Source organism: Myotis brandtii, unplaced genomic scaffold (genome assembly GCF_000412655.1).
Source record: "Myotis brandtii unplaced genomic scaffold, ASM41265v1 scaffold902, whole genome shotgun sequence".
NCBI lineage: Eukaryota > Metazoa > Chordata > Mammalia > Chiroptera > Vespertilionidae > Myotis > Myotis brandtii.
The window spans coordinates 3,022,816-3,044,616 of NW_005371709.1; the positions used below are offsets into that span (position 1 = coordinate 3,022,816).

The following is a 21,801-nucleotide window of genomic DNA, read 5'->3' on the forward strand; positions in this document are numbered from 1 at the left end:
CAGCATTGGCCTGGGCAAGGAAGGGCTTCTCCACACAGGGGCTGGGCAGGTGGGCCCTGGTCTGGGACCCCAGCCTTGTTCCTGGGGTGCGTCCGGCTGGGCAGTGGGCCTGGGCTTTCTTGCAAGTCCTGGACGATCCCACTAACGTCATGGTGTTTCCCTTTGCAGCCAAAGAGCAGTACTTCATTCCAGGTGGGAAAGTGGGGGAACCGGGGGCCGTCCGGGTGGGACGGTGGTCGTGGGTGGGCAGGAGGCTGGGGCAGCAGCCTGAGGGGGTGGGCGAGCCTGCTTGGAGCCTGCCCCAGCCCTCAGACCCGGCCCCGGCCATCTCACCGCAGGCACGGAGGATTATCAGCTGAACAGCGAGTGCAACAGCGACGTGGTCTGTCCCCACAAGTGCCGCTGTGAGGCCGGCGTGGCGGAGTGCTCCAGCCTGAGGCTCACCAAGATCCCCGAGCGCATCCCCCAGTCCACCGCCGAGCTGTGAGCCCCCCAGCCCCCCGCACTGAAAGATACTTCAATGTCTGTCATTTACGGTGTGTAAGTTCCCTCGATTGCCTCTTACAGGCGATTAAACAACAATGAGATCTCCATCCTGGAGGCCACTGGCATGTTTAAAAAACTCACCCATCTGAAGAAAATGTGAGTTGCCCATTGGCGGGAAGGTTGCAGTCAGGACGCTGGCCGGGGATGCAGAAGGAAGATTCTGGGTGTGGGGGAGCTCCTGCGGGGTAGGGGGGCAGGGCTCCTGTGCACAGGGATTGGGTGTCGGAAGGGGGTAGGGGGTCCTGAGCTCCGTCATCCTCCCGCCACCTCCTCTCCCAGCAATCTGAGCAACAACAAGGTGTCAGAAATCGAAGACGGGGCCTTCGAGGGCGCTGCCTCTGTGAGCGAGCTGCACCTGACCGCCAACCAGCTGGAGTCCATCCGCAGTGGCATGTTCCGCGGCCTGGACGGCCTGAGGACCCTGTGAGTGTGGGGGCCGGGAGAGGGTGGTGGCGGTAGGGACTTCGGTAGGCAAAAGCCAGAGTGCGGGTGTCTGCATTAAAGGGAAAGGAGAAGAGGGTGGGAGGCCCCCTCTCCCTGGCCCCAGTTCGCAGGAGGAGGGGCAGCTGAGGAGCCTGACTGCAGTGGGCCAAGTAATCAGACGTTGGTGACTGTGGTGAGGCCTGTTTCTTGTTCCCTGGGCTGCGGGGCCGGTGCCTGGTGAAGGGGTGGAGGGAGGCGGGCCTTCTGGAGGTCCCTCTCCTTGCCCTGTGGTCAGGCTGCAGGAGCACACACAGCACGCGTGTTCCATTCGGGAGCACTGGCTCGACGGCAGGCAGGAGAGGCTGGTGGCCCCAGGGCGGGACATTGCAGAGGAGACCCCGTGGGTGTAGGGGGGCAAGCAGTGACGGCCCACCATTTTGGGGACGCTGGGGTCCCATGAGCCCAGAGCCCACCAGAGCTAACCAGACATCAGACCCAGTGGGATCCCGGGTCACCTGCCCCTCCTCTAACGGTGCAGTGGGCCACCCTGCCCAGGCAGCGCCGGCTCCTCAGTGGTCATGCAGACCTTTAGCGTGTCCAGTAGACAGTGCCGTCCAGTCAGACTTCCCACTGTGATGGAAATGTCCCTCGTCTGCACTGTCCGGCACCATGGCCCCCAGTGGCTGTGGAGTACTTGACCTGTGGCTAGTGCTACTGAGGCACTAAATTTTAAATTTCATTTCCTGTTATTTTGGATTTTATTTCCTGTATATGTATATGTATATGTATATGTATATGTACATGGTATTTTGGATTTTATTTCCTGTTTATGTATATGTATATGTATATTTTTCTATTGATTTCAGAGAGGAAGGGAGAGGGAGAGAGAAATAGAAACATCAGTGATGAGAGAGAATCATAGATCGGCTGCCTCCTGCATGCCCCCCTCACTGGGGATCAAGCCCGCAACCCTTGACTGGAATTAAACCCAGGACCTCAGTCCGCAGGCCGACGCTCTAGCCACTGAGCCAAACCAGCCAGGGAAAATTTTATTTCCTTTTAATGGACTTAAATCTAAATAGCAACCTGTGGGGAGTAGCTACTGTGTTGGGCCGCCTGGGTCTGGAAGCCCTGCCTGGCTTTGGAGCCGGCCCTGCAGCAGGCTCCAGCTTTGTTTCTGAGCTCACGTGGAGGTTGGGTGAGGTCCATGAGTGTAGGAAGGACTCCTGGGGATTTTTTTCCATTTTACAAAAAGTGGATTTTATTATTTGCTGTGTTTTGCAGTTTGCTTTTTCCCTTGCGAACAGAGTGTGGCCACTTTACCAGGCTGTGTACCTTGTATTTCTTGAGTGAGGGTGCCGAGCAGTCCCTGGGGTCCTTTCTGAGGAAGACTTGGGGGGGGACAGAGGAGAGGGGAGAGCTGGCGCTGGGACAGAGCAGAAACGCCGTAGCCCCTCCACCCTGCAGAAACAATGTGTATACCTGCATACACATGCACATACGCACCCACATACGTGCATGCATACATACAGACTTTATCATGGATCCCATAATACGTTTTCTTTTGTAACCCGCTTTTTTCTGAAACACAACATGAGCACCTTTACAATTCATTAAAATGTCTTTTACAGCATCACTTTGAATGTTATTGGAAATTTAGACTATTTCTAATGTTTAAATATAAGCAATGTTGTGATCAATATATTTGTCATGCAATTCTGTGCCCACCTAGGATTACTCCTTTATGAGAAATTCCTGAACGCAGACTTGCTGGGTGAGAGCACACAGTGCCCTTCCAGGGAGGTCCCAAAGTCGTTCTCCGCCAACCAGGCGTGAAAGTGCCCGTTCGCCCACACCCCTGCCGACCTGGGCAGCATCACTTACTATTATTATGTTTTTATTTGTAGTTTGGCAGGCGAAGATGTAATATCGCGAAAATGTCTTTGATTACTATTAAGTTTGAACACTGTTTGTGACTGCTCATAAACCATTTTAATTTCTTTTGGGAATTGCCTATTCTGTGTCAGGCTTGGGTTCGTTTTTGCTTGGGGAGGAGAACTGAGCCAGGTTTATCTGAACAGAAACTTTTGCAGATATAAACGAGGAGGGAGGTCATTGTAGATGGAAATCCTAGCCAGGGACGGCAGGGCGGTGCAGGCCTGGGCAGCAGGTCTGCAGGACAAAGGAGTGGACAGTGTGTTGCTCTCCGGGGGCAGGCAGGTGCTGGTGTGGGGCTGGGTGGACAGGCTCCAGAGGTCTATGGACATGCAAACGAGCAAAGCATCCTATATAATAAAAGAGAAACATGCAAATTACGCTCTCTGGGAGGGCGGGCAGGTGCTGGTGTGAGGCAGGTTGGACAGGCTCCAGAGGTCTACTGGACATGCTAAAGAGCAAAGCATCTATATATATATAAAACCCTAAGCAACTGTTATGACCAAACGACCAAATGGTTGACGGGTCACTATCATGCGCACTGACCACCAGGGAGCAGATGCTGAATGTCCACTCCCACAGCCAACCTACTGGGGCGGGCCAACCTCCTGTGGTCCCTCCCCGCCAGCCAACAGCCCCAATTGGCCCTTCTCCCCACCTGGCTGGCAGGCCCTGATCACTCCAATAAGGACTGGGTGAGACAGTCCCAATTGGCCTCGATCGCCAGCCAGGCTGAGGGACCCCACCCGTGCATGAATTCGTGCACCGTGCCTCTAGTTTAAACATAATTCTGTGGGCAGTTTGGAGGCCACTGAGGGCTTTGGCTGAAGAGGGACACGACTGGGTTAGGTTTGAGGAAAGTCTCTCTGGTGTTGAGGTGGAGCATGGCCTGGAAGCGGGGAGGCACTGGGCACCCAGGGAGTGAAGGAGAGGGCTGCGGTGAGGCCATATGGGCTGGAGGCAGAGGAGGGCACTGCTGAGGCGGAGGGTCTGGAGGGGGCACAGGTGTGAAGGGTTCAGGTGCTGGGGCTCAGTGCCTCCCGGGGAGAATCTGTGAACTCGCTGGTGGTGGCCAATGCACCTCTCGGGCAGATGCAGCTTAGGCCTGCTCCCCGCTGGCAAATGGACATCCCCCGAGGGCTCCCGGGCTGCCAGAGGGATGTCTGACTGCCAGCTTAGGCGCAATCCCCCGGGAAGCAGGCCTCAGCCAGTAGGTAGACATCCCCCGAGGGGTCCCAGGCTGCTAGAGGGCACAGGCTGGGCTGAGGGACCCCACCCGTGCACAAATTTTTGTGCACCGGGCCTCTAGTTTAAACATAATTCTGTGGGCAGTTTGGAGGCCACTGAGGGCTTTGGCTGAAGAGGGACACGACTGGGTTAGGTTTGAGGAAAGTCTCTCTGGTGTTGAGGTGGAGCATGGCCTGGAAGCGGGGAGGCACTGGGCACCCAGGGAGTGAAGGAGAGGGCTGCGGTGAGGCCATATGGGCTGGAGGCAGAGGAGGGCACTGCTGAGGCGGAGGGTCTGGAGGGGGCACAGGTGTGAAGGGTTCAGGTGCTGGGGCTCAGTGCCTCCCGGGGAGAATCTGTGAACTCGCTGGTGGTGGCCAATGCACCTCTCAGGCAGATGGCCACAGGGCACAGCGTGGACTCTCCCCCACCCGCCCCAGGATGCTGAGGAACAATCGTATCAGCTGCATCCACAACGACAGCTTCACGGGCCTGCGCAACGTCCGCCTCCTCTCGCTTTACGACAACCAGATCGCCACCATCTCCCCCGGAGCCTTCGACACCCTGCAGGCCCTCTCCACGCTGTAAGTCCAGCCCTCTGCTCAGCGCAGTCCTCGTGGGCCGGGGCTCTGGCGTCAGCATCTGCACCTGGGAACCCCGCCCACCTGCCCTCCCAGGGCATGTCTCCCTGTTGGTTACTTTCAAGGACAAACTCAGGGGATGTGTGGTCCCCGTGGTGTGTTGAAATCTGGGGCTCACCAGGCTGGAATGCTGCCCTGGGCGAGTGGTTGGCTGGGTGTCTGGGGGAGTGTGGGTGGCTGTGTGAACAGTGCGTGGCGGGCAGCAGAGGGCTTTGCTGGGGGAGCCGAGACAGGCGGGTGTCTGCGTGGTCACACGAGCTGTCTCTTCCAGAAACCTCCTGGCCAATCCTTTCAACTGCAACTGCCAGCTGGCCTGGCTGGGCGACTGGCTGCGGAAGAGGAAGATCGTGACCGGGAACCCGAGGTGCCAGAACCCAGACTTCCTGCGGCAGATTCCCCTGCAGGACGTGGCCTTCCCGGACTTCAGGTGTGAGGAAGGTAACTCGGATGCCCTGCCCGCCCCCTGGGAGGCAGGTGAGGGAGAGCTGGGCCAGGCCAGAGGAGTGGAGTGGCGGGCAGCGCCCTGTGACAGGCCCTTGAGTGGAGAGGTCGGTGGGAGGGAGGCTCTGTTGATGGGGAGGAGCAAGGAGCAGGGAGGCAGCTCTCAGTGCTGCACCCACCCTACCCCTGCCTGGTGGTGTTGTGTGATATAAGAGCAATAATATGCTTATTGTTTTAAAATGGGAAAATATGGATAATAAAAAAGAAAGTAAACATTACCAAGTATCCGTCTCTCGAGAAAGTCCCACTTAACATGTTAGTAGGTTTTCTTGATATAAGTACATTTAACCCAGAGGCCTGCCCCCTGGCTGCTCCAGGTGTTGCAGGCTTACGGGTTCACTCTGTCCGGCATATGCAATGGGTACGGAGCCCACCTTGCTCCTAACTGGTCTCCAGACCTGAGCAAGTTTGTTAACCTCCCCACTGCAGACTACAGGTTCACACCGTCTCGCACATGCAATGGGTACAGAGCCCACCTTGCTCCTAACTGGTCTCCAGACCTGAGCAAGTTTGTTAACCTCCCCAGATCTCAGTCAAGGAGAAATTCACCCATCCCACGGATCTATTGGGAGGGCTCCTGTGTGCCAGGCCCCGCTCTGGGTACTAGGTTCCTTCAGTGAACAAAGAAGAGATACGTCTCTGTCCTCATACATTCTAGGGGTAAGAGTGGCACCCCTTACTGCACTGCTAAGGAGACTGTTCGATAGTGTCTAGCACATAGTAGGTGCTCAAGAAAACGTGTGGCTGCCACCCTCTTCTCTGCTGTGCCCAGGGCCGCCTTGGGTCCACGATAGAAGAGATCGATCCAAGACCTGTATTAACCTCACAACAGGTCCAAGGGGCTTTGTCCCTGGCAGGGGAGGGGCACAGCCAAGAGGAGACTTCTGGCGCCTGAGGGAGGGTCCGGGAGGGGCTTCTGTTCTGCGGCTCCCCACACAGGGCCCTGGATACAGGAGGCACTACGAAGGCCTGCCCCTCACTGATGTGGCTTCTTCCCCAGGCCAGGAGGAGGGGAGCTGCCTGCCCCGCCCACAGTGCCCCCAGGAATGCGCCTGCCTGGACACCGTGGTCAGATGCAGCAACAAGCACCTCCAGGGCCTGCCCAAGGGCATCCCCAAGAACGTCACAGAACTGTGAGTAGGAGAAGGTGCCAGGGCAGATATCAGCTGACTAGCAGCCTGGAGTTAGGGCCTTGCAGCGACACTGGTTCCCAGAAGCCTTTGAGCTTTGCTTTGACCCCCCTCTGCAGTCCCCCGATGGCGTGAGTCACCCATGGCAAGCGCTTCATTCCTTTAAATTAAGCTCTGCCTTTAAAAGAAGAAATAACATTAATTTTTTTCGCTTTACATCATCTCATGAGCATTCTGCTCTGCAATGAAAACTTTCACAAAAGCGATTTTTACTGGCTGCATAATATTCCATCACATGACTCTATGATGAACTGTATAGCAGATCCCTCTTTGTTGGATATTTAAATTGTCTCCATTTTTCTACTGTCATGAATAACGCCGAGATGAGTGTCCCTTCGGGGAAGAGGTTAGCCAAAGAACGGCGTATTGTCAGGGCTCCCGCTGCCTTTGACGGCCTTCCAGAAAAGTTGTTTCCTTCCTACTCCCGCTAGCCGTGTTGGCAATGGCCCGCCTGCCTTCCCATCAGCACTGGGTGTGTGGTGGACGTCCGGTTTGGTATCTGAACTCAGGTGGGCGAGGATGGGAACGGCAGGCCCGGCTTCTTCAACAGGCACTTCCCAGTGGAAGGCTGTGGTCAACCCCCAGCTCTACCTGTCCCCTGGGATTGGTCCCTCCAGGCCTCCGCAGCCAAGCTTTTCCCCATGGGGAGAGCATGAAATTTTCATTTTATTCTTCCATTATCATCAAGGCTGGCTATTTCTTCACACACACACACATCAACCACTGCAGTCCTTGTCCAGTGACTCGCCCACCTCATCGCCTGCCCAGTTTTCTGTCGCAGTGTCAGAATCCCAGTTTTCTCCTTGGTGTCTCATAGCAACTCTAAGGATGCTGGGAAAGCCACTTGACTTTTCGCAGTCTCAGTTTCCCAGCTGTAAAATGGGGCTACTTGGTGTATTGAAGGGCTGCTGAGCAGAACCAATGAGATGGGGGGGCAGGAAGTCACTTTGTGTGACAACAGAGGGATGGGTCAGGGCGAGGACAGCACTGATGTTGCTACTCCTGAAGCTGGAGCCATCCTGAGGGCTGCAGTTGGTGAGGGTCCTGTGCAGGGAGCCCAGCTGGGGCATCAGCAGCTGGCACTTGGGTCACTGCTTAGCAAGGATAGCTGGTGGCAGTGATGGTGGGGGAAGGAGGGCAGGCTTGAAGCTCCTTGAATCCCAAGCTCTACGCTTTGGGGAAGTTTTAGGGGAATTTTGGATGGGTGTGGCTTTATGGACTCTGACTTGAGTGGCAATGCATAGAGTGGGTCCCAGAAGGTTGGCAGGACAGAAGGCAGCTTGCCAGGAGCCCAGGATTGAACACGGGCAGTGCCCACAGGGGAGGAGGCTGAGAGGGCGAGACAGGGGAGCGGAAAGGGAGCCAAAGGAGGCTTCATGTCTCAGTGGCTTTTACCAAGTTTTTTGGGTGGCACCTGCCCAAAACGCCTAAAAGATTTATGTATTTTCTCCCCCAGTTAGCGATTCGGGGCCGTTAGTGGTCTACCAGAAGGAGAGAATGCGAGCGAGGAGGCCCTGGCTGCAGGGAGAGGTTCTCCCAGCCTGGGCAGGCGGAGATGGTGCACTGACTGTTGTGTTTTCTCCTGTAGCTACTTGGACGGGAACCAGTTCACGCTGGTTCCGGGACAGCTGTCCACCTACAAGTACCTGCAGCTTGTGTGAGTATCCAAGCGACTTGAGGACCCCAGACCTGCCCCAGAGGACAGGAGGGCTATCAGCATCTGACCCTTGTGGCTCCAGTTTTACTGGAATTCCCCACTGACCCCACTTGTGTTGATTCTGTTTTTTGTTTTTTGTTTTTGTTTTTGTTTTTGTTTAATTTTCACCCTTTCCCTCTGGGAACATCTGTGCATAGAGCAGTTCTGCCACCTAGTGGTCATGCTTTGGAATTGCATTGTTCCCCACCATCTTCCCAAACGGCCTTCTAGGCTGATAATTATTATTAATGCTGGTCAGCTTTGCAAAGGCAGGAGGCAGGGCAGATGTAGAGGGTTATGGGAAATTTCTCAGTCCAACCTAAGCCCCCAAACCAAATATGGAATATGGGTGCTACAAATAAGTATCTGTAACTAAATTTTTCTTGAGACTAACATGAGCTTTTCTGTTTTGACCTCATGAAAAAATACAAAATAAACCTCAGGCTCTAGAGCAGTGGTTCTCAACCTTGCTGCACATTAGAATCACCTGGGAAGCTTTTTAAAATCCTGATTTCTGGGTTGAGAACCACTACTCTAGAGGGTTTGGCTCAGTGCATAGAGCGTTGGCCTGTGGACCAAAGGGTCCTGGGTTCGATTCCAGTCAAGGGCATGTACCTCACTTGCAGGCTTCTCCAGGGCCCAGGCCCTGGTCAGGGCGTGTGCAGGAGGCAGCCAATCGATGTGTTTCTATCACATTGATATTTCTCTCTGTCTTTCCCTCTCTCTTCCATTCTCTCTAAAAATCAATGGGAAAATATCCTCAAGTGAGGATAAAAAACAAACAAGACCTCAGAATAAATTAGCTCTTCTTAGCCTCCCAGCCTAATTAACACCTCCCTTCAGTTGCCTTTATCTGCTCATTGGCCAGATTCTACCAAAAAAGAAGTCCTGAGAATGCTCCATCTTAGCGTGGCTTGGAGCATCGCTACGCCAAGTGTGGTCTGTGGGCCAGCAGCAGCCCAAGGACTGCTTGTACTAGGTCCACACTCGATAAGGGACTTGCACCGAATGTGACCCACATTTTGCTTCCTTCATTGAGGAAGTCTCGCTATGAAGAACATGTTAGCTACAGTTAGTTGTGTTTAGTGTCCTAGGACAGTGATGGCGAACCTTTTGAGCTCGGCGTGTCAGCATTTTGAAAAACCCTAACTTAACTCTGGTGCCGTGTCACATATAGAAATTTTTTGATATTTGCAACCATAGTAAAACAAAGACTTATATTTTTGATATTTATTTTATATATTTAAATGCCATTTAACAAAGAAAAATCAACCAAAAAAATGAGTTCGCGTGTCACCTCTGACACGTGTGTCATAGGTTCGCCATCACTGTCCTAGGAGGTCACATTTTGGCACAAGTTCCTTGTATGGAATATTCGGTTCAAGGACTGACTACTTAGAGCAGCACTGGCTTACAGATTTTTTAAAAAAATATATTTTTATTGACTTCAGAGAGGAAGGGAGAGGGAGAGAGAGGGAGAAACATCAATGATGAGAGAGAATCATTGATCGGCTGCCTCCTGCACACCCCACACTGGGAATTGACCCTGTAACCCAGGCATGTGCCCTGACCAGGAATTGAACTGTGACGTGACCTCCTGGGTCATAGGTCGGTGCTGAACCACTGAGCCACGCTGGCTGGGTGACTTACAGAATTTTGACAGTTTATCTGTCTTTGCTCACAATTGTAGCAAATGTGTTTTGACTGTTCTAATGTGTGTGTGGTGGGGAGGGGCTGGAGTAGGGGGTGGGTGGAGTGATTTGGTGGCTGATGACAGAGGGCCAAAGAGAGAGACAACCTTTCTTTGTTCTAATATGAGGCAGCTCCCCTAGGGGCTCAGATGCACTTGAAAAGGCAAGGAGAGAAGGAGGACAAATGTCGGGGCAGTTCTTACTATGAAACCGTCTGTCGGGGGCTCTTGTCTTTTCCAGGGACCTAAGTAACAACAAGATCAGCTCCTTAAGCAACTCCTCCTTCACCAACATGAGCCAGCTGACCACTCTGTGAGTCCCAGTGGGGAGTGGTGGGAGGGTTCCCACTATGGCGAACGAGACTTTCCCCGTCCCCGGTCACTCACAGGGAGTGTGTCAGGGAGTGTGTCAGGGCTGCCAGCCGAAAACACTCTTTAAAATATTTTTTATTGTGAAATCCAGCATATATATGTATGAACAAGTGAAAAAAATGTAAACATACCGTTTAACAAATAATCGTAAAGCTGGCACGCATGTGTAAATACACCTAAGGCGAAAAGTTAGAACACAGCTAGCACCCATAAGCCACCCTGTCCCTTCCTGGTTGTTATCTCTCCCTTCTCCACTCAGGGTAGCCCTGACTTTTACGAAGATCACATCTTTGGTGTTTATGGTGTTGCCATCTAGAAATTCATTTCTACACAATGAGCTTTAATTTTGCCCACGTTTAACCTTATATAAATTGCAACCTACAGAATATATACTTTTACTTACCATGATGTTTGTGAGACCCACTTGTGTTGTGTGAAGCTGTGGTCTGCTCATTTTCACTGCTGTATAGGATTCCTCGTAGGAAAATGCCATGCTTCCCTCACCCATTCCACTGTCGATGGCTATTTGGGTTGTTTCCAGTTTGTACTGTTGTGAACAGTGACCCTCTGAACATGTTTGTGCCCATAATATAATGATTGTTTTAATTTTATTCCAAGAAAGCGGTAACAAGCATCCCTTATATTTGTCTGGGGCTTAAGAGTGTATCTCAGTTTGCCGATAATGTGCCCAAACTTCTGAACTTTCCCTTCGGTGCTCCTGCGGCCACACAGGAGAGCCAGGATGGGGTCCTGAGCCAGCCAGGCTGCGGAGCAGAATAGGGACCGAGGCCTCGACGTGCAGGTTCCCCCACCACACTCACCTGCCCCAGGGTCTGCTTACTGATCATGTGCCCTGTTCAGAGTCTTCACGAGCCTGTGTGTGAAGCTGCCATGGTCTAGGGGTCTCTACCAGGGCCGACTCTGCCCTCCAGGGACATTTGGCAGTGCCTGAAACATTTCGATGTCACAGCTGGAGGAAGGCAGGGGGAGCTCCTGGCATCGCATGGGCAGAGGCCAGGGGTGCATCCCACCATGCCCAGGACAGCCCCCAAACAAAGAACTGTCCACAGTGCTGAGGCTGAGCAGTGCCGGTCCGAGTGACCTGCTGCTGCCGGGGAAACAGCCCTCTCCTGGGATAGGAGCGGCTCCCTCCTCTATTATTTGGAAAACAGCTTCATTGAGGCACAATTAATATACAGAAACCTGCACATACTTCATTGTATCATTTGATGCATTTTGACTTACACTCACACCCATGGAGCCACCGCCACAATCAAGATTGTGACCACTTCTGTCACCCCCAGAAGTCTCCTCGTGGCCCCTGATAATCCTCCCGCCCCTCCCAGCCCCGCAGCCCAGGCGAACACCAATTCTTTTTCTTTGACCCCCTCTTTCTCCCTCCCTCCCTCCCTTCCCTCAGGATCCTCAGCTACAACGCCCTCCAGTGCATCCCTCCGCTGGCCTTCCAGGGGCTGCGCTCCCTGCGTCTGCTGTAAGTCTCCCGCTTCATTCCTCCAGGGAAATCTCCCCGCTGAGGGCCCGGCCCCCACCCAGTGGGGAGCAATGTCCCAAGGTCTGGGGCCCCAGCAGGGCCAACTGTGTCCAAAGGTGGGGGGCCAGTCCACGCTCATTAAGCCCTGAAGGAGTCCGAGGAATGAATGGGAAAGTAGCTGAGAAATGGGGCTGCTGTCTGCCCCACGTTGTGTTTGCAGCGTGTGTCTGTGTGTGTGTCTCTGTGTGTGTGTGGGGGGGGGAAGGGGGGCATCCAAGACAAGGCAACCTCTTATTTGAACACGTCTCCTGTTCAGATGGAGAGTGTTGTAAAATTCATGAACCTTTTCTAAGAATTCCCACTGCGAGGTTTTGCCCTGTGATCAAAGCCCCTGTCACGCCTGTTATGATGGCCCCTCCTGCGTCCACGCACACGAATCCTCTGGCAGCCCCATCTGGGGCAAGGTGACATTGTTCACCCCAATGTATGGCTTGTGGACTAACTGCCTTACCCAGAAAAAGCCTACCCCTCAGGCTCCTGGCTGCATGCATTCCATTTGCTACGTAAACAGAAATGGCGCCGAGTTATTTATGATGGAAAAAGAGAGTCCCCCAGGAGGGCTGAGGGGCGGGGTGGTCTGCGAGGAGATTAGGGTCCCTCTCCGCTGCCTGTGGCCAGCAGGGTAGGCTCATCTCTGAGGTGGGGCCGTCTCCCTCACAGCACCAGGCCCCTCTCTGCAGAAGGTGGCACCACCCTCCATCCGTTCTGCAGGCTCTGTCTCCCCGTGAGGCACACACAGCCTCTTCTCTCCTCAGGTCCCTGCATGGCAACGACATCTCCACCCTCCCAGAGGGCATCTTCGCAGACGTGACCGCCCTGTCCCACCTGTAAGTAACTCCGGCCCCGGTCTGGGGGCCTCTTTGGATTTAAACAGAATTTGGATTCCAAGAAAGTCCCTGCCTCCTGAGACTATCAGAATGTGTTGCTTTCACCCTGAAACCAAGTTAGCTTGTGAACTTCAAACGCTCCCCATCGCAGACTCTGACACAGTCAGGGTTTCATCCGTCGCAACGATGGAATCTACGAACAGTTCTTCACAAGCATCAATGCAAGTAATAGTGACCATTTGCTGGTTGCCAAGCACTTTACCTGCATGAGCTATTCTTAAAGAGCAGTGCACTCACCGTTCCTCAAAAGGCTAAACGTAGAATTACCGTGTGATCCCACAATTCCATTCCTAAGTATGTACCTAAGAGAATGGACAGCAGGAACTCAGATACTTGTGCACCCAGGCTCATAGCAGCAACATTCACACAACTGCCAAAAGGCAAAAACAACCCAAGTGTCCATCAGCAGATAAACGGATAAACAAAAGGTGGTATATACGTACAATAGGATAGTACTGTATTCAGCCATAAAAAGGAAGGGTGACATATGTTGTTACAAAATGGATGGAACCTTGAAGACAAGCGAAGTGAAATAACGCAGACATAAGAGGACAAATGTTGCATGGCCCCACTGATCTGAATACCCAGGATAGTCCATTCATAGCTACAGAAAGGAGAATGGTGGTTGCCAGGTGCTGGGAGCAGGGGGAACGGGGAAATTTTGTTTAATGGGTACAGAGTTTCTGCTTGGGGTGATGAAACAATTTTGGAACCAGATAGTGGTGATAGTTGCATAACATTGTGAATGTAACTGATGCCACTGAATTGCACACTTAAAATTATCCAAATGGCAATTTTTTTTTTTTTACTAGAGAGAGAGGGGAAGGGGAAGAGGGGAGAGATAGAGAGAGAAATATCAATTTGTTGTTCCACTGATTTATGCATTCATTGGTTGATTCTTGTATGTGCCCTGACGGGATCGAACCTGTAACCTTGGCATATCAGGATGATGCTCTAACCAACTACCCGGCCAGGGCTTCAAACGGCAAATTCATGTTAAATGTATTTCACCACAATAAAAAAAGTGAAGACATGAAAAAGCAGTAGCTAATTCTGGCGGTGAGGCCAGGCGCAGAGCATTCTCTCCTGGAGTCTCAGCTACAGTCTGACAAGGCAGCGTTCAGGCCAGATGGATTGCGGCTGGGACCCTGGGTGTCACTGCACCCTCTTGCTCTCCGCCCTACACCCAAGTACCCAGGGCCTCGGGAGCCTGGGGTCCCCAGCATCTCTACTTGAGTTCATTCACTCAACAACCTCCCTGGATTTTCTCAGTTCTAAGACTTGCCTTGTCCAGAGTTTAATCTCTGAAATCAGAGTGTACCTTACAAGTGACCTCTGTATTTAATACGGTAATATTTCCCCACCCTGCCCAATCAGTACATCTACAACCTTAGACTTGAGGAAGTAAAATAATAACAGTGTCATTCAATGAGGGTGTCCTTGGGACAAACACTTTGCTACGTGTGACTACTTTATCTGTGGTATGTTGTTTACTTCATGACCAGAATGAGAAGTAGGCTTTCTGCTCTGCGTCAGCTGTACAAATGTTGACGGGGACCTTCTTGGGCCCACACAGGATGCCAGCACCTCTGGGCTCAGTGGGAAGAGTGCAGTGATTGATTATGGATGTCTGCACGGGAGTAGAATGGGTGACAGGTTCTGTCCTAGTGGGTGGGATTTGTTGTTTCCATTTCACAGTCCCAGGCCCTGAAAAGTTCAACAGAGGCCCTTGGTCATAAAGCTAGGAAATGACAGAGACAGAATTTGAACGTAGGTGTGTCTGATTCCAGAGCTCCTTATTTATTCTTAATTGCTTCAATAACTATGTCGTGAGTAACCACAGTGAGTCACGTGCTAAAGAATTTTCGTAAGGTCTCTGCCCTCCGTGACCATCTACGATGCTATTAAATTAATTCAAAGGCGGCAGTGACTAACTCCGGGGAACTCTGAGGAGCTTCACAGAGGAGGTGCCACCTATGTTGCCATTGGAAAGGGACTAGGAAGTTGCCATTTGGAGAAGATGGGGAAGGACATTCCAGAAAGAGGGAACAGCATGTGCAAAGGCATGAAGGCAAGAAAGTCAATGACATATTCAGGGATGCTGTGTTGTCCAGCATAGGATGTAGGGGGTTTGATTGGGTGAGGAGTGTGGAGCGGGAAGGGACGAATCTAGAAAGGGACATTGGGATTCCATTGGGAAGGTCTCTGTGCCATGCTAAGGGGTTTGGACTTTATTCTATAGGCAGAAGGGAACGGTGGAAGAATTAAGTTGTAGGAAATCCTGGAAGGCCATGGTGGCCTGTGGAGGCCGGTTCGGATGGATGTGGCAGGAGGGATCCTGGCTGGAGATGGCTCCAGCGGCCAGGCCAGGACATTGCTGTTCATTGCCCTTGATGTCTCCCATTCACAGGGGCTTGTTTCCACTTCTGTTCGGTAAATTTTGGTTGTGAGCTCATCTTTTGGAGATGCCTCTCCCCAGAGGGAACCTGTGCTCGTCTCTGCTGGGCACCAGGGTCTGCTGCTGCTCTGGGCCCACACAGCCTCCTTTGCTTACCCCTGGCCCATGGCAAGTGTCTGCTTCAGTTCTCCTCCTTGCCAGGCAAGAGCTTGTCAATCATCTGGTCCACCTTCTGAAATGCCTGCGGATTCCCCCTTTTGTGTATCTTTTATTCTGGGGTTTAAAAGTAAAGTTAACGACCTTTCCTCTTTCCCCATGAAAAATGAATGATGCCTAAATATGTTCTAACCTTGTTTCCAGCTCAAAATCTAGAGGCTTTGTTCTTCAAATGGGAAGTGAACAAACAACAAACAAAACCCCAAAGCTTCTAAAACAAAATTTGAGCTCATACCTATCTGTAAATTAGATTTTCTTTAGGAGAACATTAGGCAAGACCCAGTTAGCAATAAATAAACCAGCTCTGGCTGGTGTGGCTCAGTTGGTTGGGTGTCATTCCATCTACCAAGAGGTTACTGGTTGGATTCCCGGTCAAGGGCACATACCTCGGTTGTGGGCTTAATCCCCGGTGGGGTGGGTACAGGAGGCAGCCGAATGGTGTTTCACTCTTACATCGATATTTTCTCTCTCTGTCTCTCTCTCTCTCTCAAAAAAAATCAATAAACTATTTTTTTTAAAGAAACCAATAAGTAAAGATCAATTAAGCAGTAATTGTAGAACAGCGAATTGGCATTACTGATTAGGTGTGTTTATGTGAAGGAAATCTCCCATTGTTATGAAGCAACCTCATGAATAAACTCTGCCCTTTACAACCAGGGTTTCAAATGGAACTAGGCATTAGCCTGGGAAATGCGCACGTGCTTGTGTTCAGGTATGTGCACATGCAGTACTGATGGGATGTCTGTGTAAGTGCCCAGGGTTTCAAAAGGAACTAGGCATTAGCCTGTTCAGGTGTGTGCACATGCAGTACTGATGGGATGTCTGTGTAAGTGCACACAGGTGTCCACTGTCTCCTCTGTGTGGAAGTGGCAGCTATTCCATAAGGATTTATGGAGCGCTTACAAGGGGTCAGGGAGTGGCACAAGGATGGCACAGACTCACCGCACTCACTCTGGGCCTCACAAAGGCCGCGTGCAGTCCGAAGGGGAACATGCTTATGGCTCCACAGTGCCAGGCGTGCCCAAGAGTTAGCATCAGTGTTCCTGTTTCCCGGAGGTGCCCTCTGTTCCCGCCAGGACCCTGTTCTGCACGTGGGCCTCTCCTCTGCACCCCCAGTGCAGGAGGCGTGGGTGGGCCAAGGGGCTGGTGGAGGACCGGGTCCGCCATATTTAAACCCCTTGAACTCCAGGTTAAGAGTCAGGACGTGTGGCATTAGGTCCTTGTTCTGCCATCAACTTGCAGTAGGATCTCAGACACTTCATCCTTCTCTTCAGGCCTTTTTCCTCGCCCGCACAGAGGTATTTCTAACGTCCACGGTGGTTCTAACATGCCACTGCTCTGGGCTTTAATATCCTGCACGTCTCCCTGCTCTGTTTATTTTTATAGTTACTTTGCAGTTAGCTCATCTTTCGTCCACTTGTCTGTCCATCCGCCCATCAGCAAATACTTACTATGCGTCCGGTCCTGTGCCAGGTTCCCCAACAACGTTCTTCATTTCCATAATCTGGCATTTTGTTGCCTCTAACCTGCTACACGCTGGAAAGTTAAATTTCTGAATTCATTGAGAATTTGGTATGAAAAGTAAAGGGAATGATTAAACAATGCCCGTATGACAGAATGGCGAGTAGCTAATGATAATTATGACACTGTGATTTAGTATTTGATGAAAATATAGAATAAAGAAGATGGTCCCCCTCTAATTTCAAAGATATACATATATAAACACAGGAACTGGAAGGGGGGGAATATATGAACATTAAATTAGTTACATTTAAGGGACAATAGATGATTCTTTTCCTTTTGAATTTGCTGTCATGCTTGTAGGCAGGCATTCACTCAGCAAATGTTTACGACGCCTGCTGGTGTCAGGCGCAGCGGGGATGTCTGGTTCCTGCCCTCCTGGTCCCGTAGAAGGAGATGGTGATGCACACACATACACTGCCTGGGCGGGGATGGGCTCAGGAGAAGGAGGTCCTGGAGCGCTGAGCCCTGCAGCTGGCGCCTCTGTGAGACCGCCACAGGGAAGCTATTTTGGTCCCAGTTACGTGAACAGAAGTCCAGCAAGGTCTTGGCGTGAACATACCTAATATCTACTGTTTCAACTATTTCCAAGTTACGCCAAAGATCAACAGCACAGGGTTCTTTATACGGTTACTGGAGATGGACTTCACGGTCCTTGTGGACGGACGAGCGGCCTGGCTGCCATCCACACCGTTGCGTCTCTGCTGGGCCTGTGGCTCTCCACTCCCCACTGAGTTCACAGCAGTTTTTGTTGGGAAAAACCATCCCCAGGTGAAAGTGAACTACTGCTAGTACCGAATTAGCCACAGGAACCCGGCCGTCGGATAAATTAAAGCTTGAGATATTGAATTCATGTGTGGCTTGGAGTCTGCTCCATGCAGAGACAAGGAAAACAGGAATTGGTCAAGCCAGAATTTAGAGTTTTGAATAGCTTTATATTGACTGTTATTCTTTATATATATACTAGAGGCCCGGTGCATGAAACTCATGCACTGGTGTGTGTGTCCCTCAGCCCAGCCTGCACCCTCTCCAGTCTGGGACATCCCTCTCACAATCCGGGACTGCTGGCTCCCAACTGCTCGCCTGCCTGCCTGCCTGATTGCCCCTAACCGCTTCTGCCTGCCAGTCTGATCACCCCCTAACCACTCCCCGGCCAGCCTCATTGATGCCTAACTGCTCCCCTGCCAGCCCGATTGCCCCCAACTGCCCTCCCCTGCTGGCCCGATTGGCCCCTAACTGCCCTCCCCTGCAGGCCTGGTCACCCCCAACTGCCCTCCCCTGCAGGCCTGGTCACCCCCAACTGCCCTCCCCTGCTGGCCTGATCACCCTCAACTGCCCTCCCCTGCCGGCCATCTTGTGGCTGTGGTGCCACCATCTTTGTGACAGCATGAGGGTAAATTAGCATATTCCCTCTTTATTAGATAGGATAAGTATATTTTTATTGATCTCAGAGAGGAAGGGAGATGGATAGATAGAAACATCAATGATGAGAATCATTGATCAGCTACCTCCTGCACGCCCCCCACTGGGGATGGACCCCGCAACCCGGACATGTGCCCTCACTGGGAATCAAACAGTGACCTTCTGGATCATATGTCAACCACTGAGCCACACCAGCTGGGCTTGACTATTATTTATTATTATTTTTATATTAACAGTCAAAAAGGGGCACATATTTGAGGTGCAAGTTTGCTGCCATTATTGGGGGGGCGGGGAACATCTGTGGGAATTAGGATGATCCTACCACAGGTCAAGGGCCTCAGATTCAGTCTTTTTGGCAATTTCTGTAAATGAGCTATGGGACTGAAAGAAGAAGCCATTCCTAATAACTTTGAAACTCGTGGCTCATTACCAGACCATACTCCCACAGCGTGCTACAAAACATAGTTTAAAATAAATGTATCTTAGGAATAACATAATTACACTTCTTTGCACTTGTTATGTTAAACATTAATGTGGTAAATGCAAACCTCTTCAGTATACCGTGATTTTTGCACTCCTGTTATTTAAAAAAGTATTTTTTTAAAACACACTGGACCTTCAGAACTCAGTGTGGGAGCTCCCTCTCCCTCTGAGGAGCCCCAGCTCTGTTCAGCGGAAAGAGGAACGTGCCTCCTGTCCCATTAGTCAGGATGGATGCTGTCAGCAAAGCGGGACAGAAAAGAATTAAATGCTCGTCGAGGTTGAACTGACTTTCATTTCCAAGCTGCGTCACTCCCTCGGCGCCCATCGCAGGTTCTGTGTGCTTGTCTTTTCCCCTCTCCAGACTGCAGGCTCTTTATCGAATCATAAAGTGAGCCCCAGAGATGTAAAGCCAGCCCTGAAGGTCGCCGGGCAGCGAGCAGCTGCTCCGGCCGGAGTCCACACCTGGCTCAGCCCGCTTTTTAAGACGCACAGTCAGCAGATGTGCTATTTTGGGGAATTCCTGCTCAGAGTCGCTGCTGCTTTCGTCAGACCACACACATCTCAGGGGGAGCCACCTCTTCTGTATCGCCCAGAAACAGGTGGAAAATGGCAGGGCCTTCCTGTTGGTTAGGTAATAGGTGCTCATTCTCATCAACCTTATGCAGCCTCAGATTTTCAAAACCACGCTGATATCAACGAACGTCGGGCACGGAGCGCTGATGTTTTTCTATTTGCCGGATCAAAGGCCTCAGGTCCCTGCATGTTCCCAACGTGCTCATCTCTTCGTCTCACTGTGGTCCAGGGAGAAGAGTATGAGCTTGCCCACCAGCTTGTCAGAACATTAAGAGGTTGGCCAGCTACAGCGTTGGGGCGGGGACGTGAGGGGCAGGCGTGGCTTTACAGTGCTGGTGTCTGTAAGTCCGCACGACCTGTTTTGGAGGGCAGCTGTTCATTTTATTTTATTTTACATGCACTTCCTCTGCAACCTGAACCCTCCTCCTAGGCGTCTGATCTAGAGAAAGGTTCACTTCCCCAAGAGGCATGTACTGGGGTGCTGACGGCCGGCGGGGACGGCCAGGGGCATCATGGCACAGGGGCACGGCTCAGGCAGCCCGGAGGCTCCAGTCTTTGGGATGCTGTGAAGCGGTTTGGCAAACGGGATGGATTCATCTACGCCGACCGGGAAGGATCTCCAGGACGTGCTGCTCAGTGGCAAGGAGCAAGCTGCTCAGGAAGGCGTCGAGCGGTGGTTGTAACCTGTGATGGGATGTGTGTGAATAGGGGGACGGGCCGGAAAGCTACACGCTGCAGCGTGGTGACCAGTGTCCTCCTGCGGTTGGCAGGGACCGTGGACTAGACTGTCTTGTAACGTGGATGCAGGTTTATTTAAGCACACGATGAACAGTCTTCCTATTACAAACAGTGCTGCGGCCGGCACCATGGCACAGACGTCTGTACGCCCTCGTGCAGGTAAATCTGGGAGGTAAACTCCCAGGAACAGAATTGCCGGGTCAAAAGGCAGCTGCGCTGGTAACTGACAGATACAGAATTCCTCTCGTCAGTGTTACTCCATTTTGCACTGAAAGGCAGCTGCGCTGGTAACTGACAGATACTCACAGAATTCCTCTCGTCAGTGTTACTCCATTTTGCACTCCATCCGTGACGTCGGTATGTGCCTTTAAAAAAAATCCAGTAAAATTCATGTAACGTAAATTCACCATTTTACTGTGTACAATTCAGTGGCATTTGGCGCCTTCACAATGTTGTGTGAGGCCGAGACTGTGGTCTGCAATGTCTGAAAGAGGTTTACAATGGGGGTGCATTCGTGAGCTCCTTATTTGGTTAAAAATGAAAAGAAAAATTAAAGAGTATGAGCTTCAGAGTCAGACAGTCTGGGTCTGGACCCAGGGGCGGCCCTTCGAGAGCTGTGTGACCACATGAGGCTCAGTTCCCACATCTGGGAGACGGAGAAAAGCCCGCACAGTGGGGCCAGAGAGAGGGTTAGAGGCAGTGCCGTGGGAAGAGCAGCTGGATCTCACTGCAGTGGTAGGTGTTGGCTCCTTCCTCCCTCGTGCACCCGGAGGCAATGCATTCACAGGCTCTGACCTCGACAGCTGAGTTCAAATCCCACCTCCCCCCTTTCTCTGTGCAGCCTTAGGCAGGGGCCTCCACCTTTTTGAGCCTCAGTTTCAACATTTAACACACGTGGAGGACTTGAAACTGGTGACACAGTACATGATGGTGAAAGTAGGGCTTTTGCCAGCCCCTGGTGGAGTGCCCTGCACCCTAGGTGCCCAGGGACGAAGGACCCCATGAAGCTGTAATGCGTTTCTCTCCTCTCTCTGACCCAGGGCCATTGGTGCCAACCCCCTGCACTGTGACTGCCACCTCCGCTGGCTGTCCAGCTGGGTGAAGACAGGCTACAAGGAACCAGGCATTGCCCGCTGCGCTGGGCCCCCAGACATGGAGGGCAAGCTGCTCCTCACCACTCCTGCCAAGAAGTTTGAATGCCAAGGTGAGACGAGGAAGGGGTGGAGGGTGGCGGGCGCATCCCCACCTCCCACTGCTGGCGGCCCAGAGGACCTGCTTCACCCTGGCTGGGCCTTCGGGGTGAGCCGTGGTGGGTGCCTGGCTGGGGGGATGGTCAGGTGGCAGCAACGAGGCACCTGCAGCTGATTAACGTGGCTGCCTTCTATCCCGACATAACAGTGAAGGAAGAAGCCAGGCAGAAAATCTTGGCGGTTAGGGCTTGAGTCCCTCCCGGGGGTTAGGTAAGGAAAGTAAAAATAGCGAAGGCATTTCTGGAAGCGTCAAGCCTCTCAGCACTGCAAGCACTCGGGCCTCCCTTTGGTAGGAATTGGCTCAGCAATTTGCTTAAACCCTGAGCCGCCGGACCCAGCTGCCACTCTCCTGACCTTTGTAGAAACACAGGGATCAAGGCTCCTCTGGCTTTGCTCTGAAGGCGCCTCACCCTGGGCATCTGAAAATGCTCGTTCGTTCGTTCGTTCGGGGATTGATGGACTGACTGACAGCCTGAGCCCCAGGAGCCCTGCTGAGCAGAGGGAGTTGCTGCCCCAGGCCCAGCTTTGTGCACTGGGGAC

At 52.2% G+C, this 21,801-nt stretch overlaps 1 protein-coding gene across 1 annotated transcript in view; it reads left to right on the plus strand.

Moving 5' to 3' along the window:
* SLIT1 (slit guidance ligand 1) overlaps nucleotides 1-21,801 on the plus strand; it is a 158,310-nt gene that overhangs the window by 116,441 nt on the left and 20,068 nt on the right. The window contains exons 15-26 of the mRNA XM_005885463.2: nucleotides 169-192; nucleotides 339-483; nucleotides 568-642; nucleotides 826-969; nucleotides 4,572-4,715; nucleotides 5,044-5,210; nucleotides 6,274-6,406; nucleotides 8,052-8,120; nucleotides 10,091-10,162; nucleotides 11,642-11,713; nucleotides 12,529-12,600; nucleotides 21,052-21,215. Of these exons, the coding sequence (XP_005885525.2) occupies nucleotides 169-192; nucleotides 339-483; nucleotides 568-642; nucleotides 826-969; nucleotides 4,572-4,715; nucleotides 5,044-5,210; nucleotides 6,274-6,406; nucleotides 8,052-8,120; nucleotides 10,091-10,162; nucleotides 11,642-11,713; nucleotides 12,529-12,600; nucleotides 21,052-21,215 (1,281 nt within the window). The remainder of the gene's footprint in view (nucleotides 1-168; nucleotides 193-338; nucleotides 484-567; nucleotides 643-825; nucleotides 970-4,571; nucleotides 4,716-5,043; nucleotides 5,211-6,273; nucleotides 6,407-8,051; nucleotides 8,121-10,090; nucleotides 10,163-11,641; nucleotides 11,714-12,528; nucleotides 12,601-21,051; nucleotides 21,216-21,801) is intronic.